We start from the raw sequence: 9,351 nt of genomic DNA, 5'->3' as shown, positions 1-9,351 counted from the left end.
TTCATGAGGTTGCCTAGTCACAAAAGGATTTATACAGATAGAGGGAGAAGAAGTGGAAACGGATAGATATTTAGGATTAATATTTACATGTTTACAAAGGGAGTGTCTGTTTACTTCCTACGGTGACTTAGAACTTATTTTTGACCTTTTCTTATAGAATAGGATGACCTTTACTTTTTTCTGGCTTTATTTTGCATCTCTCTACCCACCAGACTTTAGAACTGGCGCAAAACTGGAAAGAGAGTGTCTGTTTACTTCCTACGGTGACTTAGAACTTATTTTTCACTTTTTCATATATGTAGTGTGTAGGGCGAACTTCTCTTTTTCTATCTATATATTTTTTTCTCTCTCTGCCCACCAGACTTAACAATGGGCAGGAAATTCGAAAGAGAATGTCTCTCTGTTTGCTAAGGTGGCTTATAATCAATTTTTCACCTTTTCTTTTAATGTAGGATGAACTTCACCATTTTGTCTATTTCTTTCCTTTTTTTTCTCTCTCCTTAGATTAGTTTCATATATATCTCCCCTTTTCTTCTAGTGCAGGATGAACCTCACTTTTTTTCCCTCTTTCTATATCCTTTTCCCTCTCCGAACATCAGCTTCATATATGTGACGCAGGGGAACATTCAGTGGTACCATCAAATGAAATCGTCAGTCACTTCTTCGGCGCCTCCTCGGTCAGTGCCGCATCCTCGGAGACAGCGACCTTCAAAGCGAGCGACCCAGGGCCCATACTCTCAAACCTTTAGGCGCCAGAGTACACATAGTTGACAAGGCTTTCGTAGGTGTTTGGGGCATTTTTAGGGGTAGTTTAAGGCCCGTAGTGGTAGTGTGACTCTTCTTCTGTACCATGAGCCCAAGTACATATAGTTGACAGGGCTTTCGTAGGTGTTTGGGGCATCTCTAGGGGTAGTTTAATGGCCGTAGTGGTAGTGTGACTCTTCTGCTGTACCATGAACCTAATAAAACGCTCATTAGAACCCGATTGACCTCCTTTTCGGCCTTTGGAAATAGTTGATGTGAGAGGTGAGAGGCGGAAGCGTCCGAGAACACCAACCCAAAGTTCTGTGTCCTCCAAACTCTCCTCACCGCCTCCTGGTTCTCCTGAAAGCAACACCCTCGCGACCCATTCCCGAGCCTCCTCACAGTACGAAGAGTTGTGTGCATCCCGCGGACTGGTATTTACTTTGCTCGTGAGGAAGAGGCGACACAAGGGAAACTAGACTATTGGGACCCGCTGCTGCTTGGACGGGGCGCGAACTGAGCTTTGAAGATCATTCGCTGGCCTCGAGTTTTCCGTAGCGATGAATGCAAGAATGGAAGGACTTAAAAAGACGCCGAAGAAGTGATTGAAGATTTCCTCTGTGGAACTTTGCACCACTTAATGTTCCTCTACGTTAAGTATATGAAGCTAATGTGTGGAGGGAGAGAAAAATAGCGATATATAGAGACAGACAACGATATGGATAGATAGATAAAGAGAGGAAATTATTTATACAGATAGAAAAATGTGATTTTTTTCCAGACAGATAGAGAGAGGAAATGATGTATACAGATAGAAAAATGTCAAGTTCTTCCAGATAGATAGAGAGAGGAAATGATGTATACAGATAGAAAAATGTCAAGTTCTTCCAGATAGATAGAGAGAGAAAATGATATATACAGATAGAAAAATGTTACGTTCTTCCAGATAGATAGAGGGAGGAAATGATATATACAGATAGAAAAATGTTAAGTTCTTCCAGATAGATAGAGAGAAGAAATGATATATACAGATAGAATAATGTAAAGTTTTTCCTACACTCAGTAAAGAAGGTCAATAAATATATCCAAGACCACCACAAATAAAAAAGAATACATAGATTATTTTTCAGTAAAGGAAGCAGCTCAAGCAAAAAAAAAAAAAAAAAAAAAACAAAAGATTTTCACTGCCCCATAAAAGAGAGTATAGAAAGAGTACGGTAAAGTCAGGGGCATATGATCATCTTGCTGCGCGTGGCCTCGGTGCTCATCTCCGTCGCATTAGCCCATGAGTCATTGATGGGCGGTCAGAGAAAAAAATATATGGATAGAAAAAAATACAATTCTTCCAGCACTCCATAACAAGGCGCACAAACACGCCCTCAGCCGGCGGTCCTAATATAGAGAGACGCATTCCCCCTCCAGTGTCCCGCCCATTGTAAGTCGCCAGTAAATTTTAAGCCCCGCCGCGGACGTCCATAAATTCGTGAGGCAAAAAATTATCGGAATAGCGGGGAAATAAATATCCACAAGCACAGACACACACACACACACACTCACTCACTTACTTACACTCACACACTCTCTCTCTCTCTCTCTCTCTCTCTCTCTCTCTCTCTCTCTCTCTCTCTCTCTCTGTTACATACACTGTCACGTTTGGCCGAGGCGCGTGCTGCTACGACCTGCCCCAACCAAGCACCTCACGACTGACAGGCACGACGCGGTGAGAGGCAGCTGCCGACACTCACGACTTTCTACTCCAGCTCACCCCTGTGCTGCCCGGATCCCTTATGCAAGAGTTAACCAGCATAAATTTTTCATCTTTTTCGCTGGTTAACTCTGGAATAGCTTTCCTCTGTCTGTATTTTCTCCTGCATTGGACTTGAACATGAACGTGAAGGGAGTATCAAGCAACGTTGCCAGATTGTCGTACTCAGCCGCTTATATTTCCCGACTTCCTGCCCCAAAACTGTCTTCTGGGCTCCAATAACGAAACTCATTTATAGTTATCGTTAAAAGAGTTAGATCCTGATGTTTCTTGGCAATAGTTAGGCGTCAGAAACCGGTAAATACTATTCTCTGAGTACGACAATCTGGCAACGGTGGTATCAAGACACTTCTCCAACTGACATGCAGTGACCTCTCTTCTGGCCACTCGTTCTGGGGTCATATTCTTAAACATTTCGGCGTTTAAGCACACACACTTGTCAAGGCTTTCGTAGGAGTTGTGGGCCTTTCCATGAGTAGTTTTATGACCCTTCCTCTGTACCATGAACCTAAGAACACACTTACTAGAACGCAATTGATCACTTTTTTGGCCTTTGAAACTTGTTGATGTGAGAGGCGGAAGCGTCTGGGAATACGGGCCCTGTCCTCTTATTGCTGGAACATTGTTTAGCGGGCTTTTTGTTTTCCGTTTCTGTTGTTCTTGAGCTTCTCCCATTGGTGTAAAAACAATAGTAAAGACAGAAAGCTCCGTTGTGTTACTAAGAATTGATAGATCACTCCAACATCAAAAGAAATAAACAATGATCGGCAGCGGGCGGCCTCGGCGAGACGTCAAAACTCGCTGCGGCGGGGCGAGGCGAGACGGCCAATCGTTCATGAACTTGTGGGTCCAAGAAGATAAATTTCATATCGTTACCGATCCAATACAAAGGAGAAGTTAGTACGTGTGAGAGCTGAGTCTACATCACAACTCGTACTGCCTCATAGAGCACTACTTGCACTGCCTAATAGAGGACTAAACCTTGTATCCTTTTTTTTTTTTTACAGGAAAGGAAGCAGCTCAAAGGCATAAAACAAGTGTAGAGAGAAAAAAATCCCGCTAAACGCTGCTCCTAAAATATTGCCTAACAGAGAACTAAATCTTGTACTGCCTCATAGAACACAGAAAATCTCACTAAGCAGAAGTTATCATTATGGAGGATATTGTCAAGCTGTCCCCCTCCCTTGTACAGCCTCATACCGTGCTGAGCCGTGTACTGCCTCAACGAACACTGATACGCTCACTAAACATAAGGAGTTACCATTACGAAGGACAGGTTCCCTCCTCCCCCCTCTACTTTGGCTCCCGTAGCGGCCCTCCCTCACAGCACCAAGCCATCATGTCCAGAGCCTCGTCCCATTCAGGGCAGCAACGAGCAACACTTGTGAGTCCCGGATCAAATTACCGTTCATCTGAGTGTCGACCCTCGGCCAGTCAGCCCGCATATTCCCAATCTCTACTGGTATGTGGCCCCCACTCTTGAACAGGGCAGGTTGTGCTAGGCTACGTTAGGTTGGCTTATGTTAGGTTTCGTTGTCGTCATACGAGGTAATTTTGAGTGGGAATTACAATGAGAGTATTTTCCAGAGCACGCAGTGGTTAGGGTATTTCCTATATATCTAATGATATGGGGTGCCCACTCTTGAACAGGGAAGGTTACGTTAGGTTAAAGTTATGTTCAGTTAGCTCAGGTTAGGTTAGCTCAGGTTGGGTTAGGTTACGATAGGTTAGACTAGGTTAGCTTAGCTCAGGTTAGATTAGCACAGGTTTGTCACATCAGGTTAGGTTAGGTCAGGTAAGGTAAGATTAGGATAGGTTTAATAGTAGTTATTTTGGATAATTTGGAGTGGGAATTACAATGAGGGTATTTTCCAGAACACCACGTGGTTAGTTTCGGAGGTACAGCCGAGCGTCTTCATTCAGGGACCACATACCCGTAAAGAGGTTGGGTATATGCAGCCCGCCCTGATATGCCTGGCGTGGCGGGGGCGAGGCCATGCAAAGCTAAGCGCCGCCACACTGCTTACCCGCCTCCCACCTGCCCCGCCTCGCCGCGCTGCCTGGGTTGTGAGGATAAAGATTTATTGGCCGGCACCAGCACGGGGGCCGCCGTGACCCGACTCATATGTTTCACTTCTCACAGACAGAATTTCACGAGCAGAAACTCCACAATCACGCGACTTAGCGACCCAAGACGTCTTTCAAAATGGCAGTCCCGTGTATTTAAGCCGGTTAGCACGTGTTTTATTGTCAAGTTCCGTGTCTGTGTTATATAAGAAGACAGATTAAAGTTCATATTCTTAAACGAATCGTGCTCCCATTACGACTATTCTTCAAGGCCACAGAGAAGACTAACCGGATTGTCGAGGGTGATTTTCCAATTCAAGACGCAGAAGTCGTGTCAAACTATCACTATGAACATAAAGCAGTCCATGAAAACGCACGGAACTTTTACGAGAGGCTCTTCAAACAGGCGAACTTGGGCGCGGGGCGTTTAAGAACACGGGGGCCAATGTTCCTGATCACGATACTGCTGCAAGGAGCCCAAACCTTACCATTTAAAATAGTACAGCACTCCCTATAAAAGGATAAATAAACAAATAAATAAATAAATAAATACACAAACGCACCCAACAGCCTTAATTTGCCTCCATTTCCTAAATTTGTCAGAAACCCGCATTTATTTACACTTAGAAACAAACATTTACATCGCTGAAGATTACCGTTGCTTACGTGGCAAAATAAAAAAAATAAGTAAATAAATAAATACTCCTATACACACCAAACAGCATTAACTTGTCTCCACTTCCTGCATTTCTCACAAACCTGCATTTATTTACATTTCAAAACAAACACTTGCCTCGCTAAACATTACCCGTTGCTTAGGTGATAAAAAAAACCTGCTTTAAATTCGCTACAAAGTTCATTGCCTCCGCGTAAAAACGTTTCCCGATATTACGCTGCGAAACTATTGTCAATCGCTAATGTCCCAAATTAAAAACGCTTAGCTGCCTTCACGACCCGGTAAATACTTTTAGTGCTCGGGATTTCATGAAACCATTACGGGGCCGGAAACACAGATAAAAAGGTTCCCATCGTCAACGGCCATCACCTGTGCTGGCTGGCGGGCCGTTGAAGCCGTGCCCCAGACATGCAAGCAGCAGTGCACCGCGTGTCACTGGGCGACCCTCATGTGGAAGACCTCTCTGTTTATGTAACGATAGAATGAATTATGATAACAACAAACGATGAAACTCTCTCTCTCTCTCTCTCTCTCTCTCTCTCTCTCTCTCTCTCTCTCTCTCTCTCTTCAAAAGAGAGAGAGAGAGAGAGAGAGAGAGAGAGAGAGAGAGAGAGAGAGAGAGAGAGAGAGAGAGAGAGAGAGAGAGAGAGAGTAGGCAAGCAGGCAGGGAGACAGACATATAGACAGGCAGGACAAAAATAAATATATAAAATTAATCCGTGCACAGAAAGTTAGTCTTGGCCCAGGCCTGAGGCGCGTGGCCGCGGCCCTCACAGCACGGGCCGCGGTGACGCCCACCAGCGTGACACACTCCCGTCACGGCGCGGCGGCGGTGCTGGCGCGGCTAACAAACTGGTGACGCGGTGGCTGCGGGACAGGCGTTCGGGTAAGCAGGGGAATATATCACAGTTTTTAACACCTCATATTTTTCCCCAAACATTTATTTCCCAGGCCGGGTGTTCCTGCACGAGGATGTGAATATATCGGCGCAGTCCTTCACTGGGCTCAGGTTCTCGGAATGCAGAGAAATGTTTTCACGAAAGGAGTTCCTCTGCGGAAGACTTTAAATCTGGCCAGTCATTTCTCAAGGCGCCTCACTCACGCACATTAGCATACACACTCCTTGCTGGCCCGCCTGGCCGGGCGCGGCGAGGCCCGCCGGCCACAGCTCACACATTTTTACGTTCCCTCGCAAAAAAATTCTGACGAAGCGGCGGTATTTATCTTCCTCTAAGGAGGTCACGTCGTCACGCGGCGATGCACGCCCTCCCGGCATTCATCTTGGCGGGTAATTAGCGAAGACGTCGGTAATTTAATGACGGAATGACCGAAAATAACGGGACGAGATTCACTGGTCTGTACTCCCTGACTTAAGGGTGGACGTGAAGCCTGGATCCGGCAAGACTTTCTTCAGGACTGACAACGGGAGGCAGAGGCAGGCAAGGGAGGCGCCGTGGTGGCCTGTTGTCGCGGCTTAAAGGTGGAGGGAAGAGGCGCCGTGATCTTGCCACGTGTAGGAAGGAAGGAAGGAAAGTGCAAAAACATGACCCTTGCAGTGAGAGGAAACGCAACACACTGATCCTTACCTGAGCCGGCAGGAACGAACACGCGGCGGACTTAACGTGCTCGTACCTGTATCAAGGGATGAAGAACAACAGATTTCAGAAACTAACGAGAAATGTGCATACATACAGTGAAGGTGAAGCTGCGATTTTTTGCACTCAAGCCAAAATATAAATGATGCCGGCTTCTGCGAGGACGCCTGCCTGCCACACAGCTTTGAGGCAATGGACGAGTGTACGGCCTGAAGGCAGAGTTACAGCACTGGACATGTGATGGAACGATGGATGAATGAATAAAGCAACTCACCATAACGTATACTAACTTCGATTTGATGCTTTTAAATCCACTCATATTCCTCTTCCTCGTAAACTTACTATACTTCCTCCGCCTCTTTCTCCTCCTGCTCCTACTAATAGCATACTACTCCAAGTCTTCTCCTCTTCCTCTATACCTCACCACATCCTCCTCCTCTTTCTCCTCCTGCTCCTACTAATAGCATACTACTCCAAGTCTTCTCCTCTTCCTCTTTACCTCACCACATCCTCCTCCTCTTTCTCTTTCTCCCCCTGCTCCTACTAATAGCATACTACTCCAAGTCTTCTCCTCTTCCTCTATACCTCACCACAGACCTCCTCCTCCTTCTTTTCCTCCTACTGCTCCCCCCCCTTTTTTTTTAACTTTTCATGTTCCTCTTCCTCCTCCTCTTCTTCTTTCTCTCTTCCTCCTCATCCTCCATCTCCTTCTTCCTCCTTTGTCTCACTCTCCTTCTCTCGTACTTCCTCTTACGCTCCTCCTCCTCCTCCTCTTTCTCCTCCTGATTTAGTAAGGAAGTTTTCAATAGACTTCTTTTTTTCTAACAACTCTTCTTTCATTATGATCTTGAGGGACGGAGGTAAAAGATTCTTCCCACAACAAGGACAAATAAAATAAACACATGAGGCGTGTGGTGGAGCGTCGAGGTGTTTGTGTCGCCATGAGTTATGTTTTCCATCAATACCAAGTTAGTGACGCTGCCCACAACTTGCCAGCACCTCATTTACTGGCCACTGTTCTATATCACACACTGTTCCGAGTCTGGCGCAGTGGTGTGTCTAGTCCCAAAACATCTTTGCTTGGTAACCCATGAAAGAAAGGCGGTTCAGAGATGACACCGTCCTCTCAACTTGCCAGCACCTCATTTACTGACTATTGTTCTATATCACACACTGTTCCGTCTGGGCAGTGCATTGACAGCTGAGCATCGGGTACAAGCGTCTATCCACCAGCCAGAAAACCCAATAAAACTTTCCCTGGTAACCTATACAAGAAAGGCAGTTCAGAGATGACACCGTGCTCTCAACTTCCCAGCACCTCCTTTACTGACCAATGCTCCATATCACTGTTCTTTCTGGGCAGAGCATTCACAGCTGAGTGTCTGGTGCAGGTGTATGTTTGGGAGCTAGAAAACACAATACAACTTTCCTTGGTGACCTATAAATGAAAGAAAGGAAAGAGAAGACAACGTACGCTCAACTTGCCAGCACCTCCTTTACTGACCAATGTTCCATATCACACACTGTTCTGTTTGGGCCAAAGTGTTCACAGCTGAGCGTCTAGTACAGGCGTATGAGCTCCATTATATTAAGAGCGTATATTTAGTACCTAAAGAAGAAAGATCAATACAACTTTCCTTACAAGTATACACCAATAAAAGAAAGGCGGTTAAAACAATCAGTAACTCCAGAATATTTCTCCCCAAAATCGAGCCCAATCTACTTTTCGACACTCTCCAAACTTTCCAGAACAAGGAGTATCAGCACCTTACCCCCACGCCAAAATACTTCAAACTTTTTATCCCATCTTTCCCGCCTCGCCTGCACCCAGAAGGCAGCCTTGTCGCCTCCATCACAAGGGAAGACTCTGCCTCCCCGAGTCTCGTGCGGAAAAATTCACCCTTAGAAGACCCTGTATTTTCCATCCATCCGAACCTTCGCCCATAAAAACTAATCAGGTGTGAAGATTTCTTTTGATTCTTTTGTTTTTGTTTTTGTCAGTGGTGAAGGAGTTTTTGTCAAGGTAAACTGAATATACTAGTGTTACCTTTCCCGCCTTCCCTTTAAGCACCAGCTAATAAGGCTACAAACATCTTTTGAGTTTCGTTCTTCAATGTTTTGCACCGCTGGTTGAGTTCTTGCCAACGCCCCTAGAGTATAGTGCTTCTGTCCTGATGGTCTGCTTGCTAAGGCTTCCCATGAACCCACAAGGGCACACACACACAAAGGGACAAGAGCTCTATCACTACTAACAAGCATCGGCCTCTACACTTCGCGGTATACTCGTTTAAAGTCATTCACTGCGGACGAATGACAGAATGATATCACTGCTGCCCATTGTTAAAAGATAGTAAGCTTGTTCTGAGGTTACGGGTGTGTATAACCAACCTCCAGCACGAGAAAAACGATATTTGATACGTACAGACGGAAAGGTTTGATCGGGGACTAGCAAGGTACAGCGCCGGAAGGGTCAGGCTTGAAAAGTTGATATTGAAGATTTTTAA

At 45.5% G+C, this 9,351-nt stretch overlaps 1 protein-coding gene across 1 annotated transcript in view; it reads right to left on the bottom strand.

The window, feature by feature from the left end:
- Nucleotides 1-655: 655 nt before the first annotated feature.
- The window catches only part of LOC126989794 (serine/threonine-protein kinase PkaB-like), a 191,705-nt gene continuing 183,009 nt past the window's right edge, over nt 656-9,351 (bottom strand). The window contains exon 2 of the mRNA XM_050848391.1: nt 656-743. Coding sequence (XP_050704348.1) covers nt 656-743 — 88 coding nt within the window. The remainder of the gene's footprint in view (nt 744-9,351) is intronic.

Source organism: Eriocheir sinensis, unplaced genomic scaffold, assembly GCF_024679095.1.
Source record: "Eriocheir sinensis breed Jianghai 21 unplaced genomic scaffold, ASM2467909v1 Scaffold13, whole genome shotgun sequence".
Lineage (NCBI taxonomy): Eukaryota > Metazoa > Arthropoda > Malacostraca > Decapoda > Varunidae > Eriocheir > Eriocheir sinensis.
The sequence above is the reverse complement of the archived record's forward strand: the minus strand, read 5'-3'. Positions and strand labels throughout refer to the sequence as shown.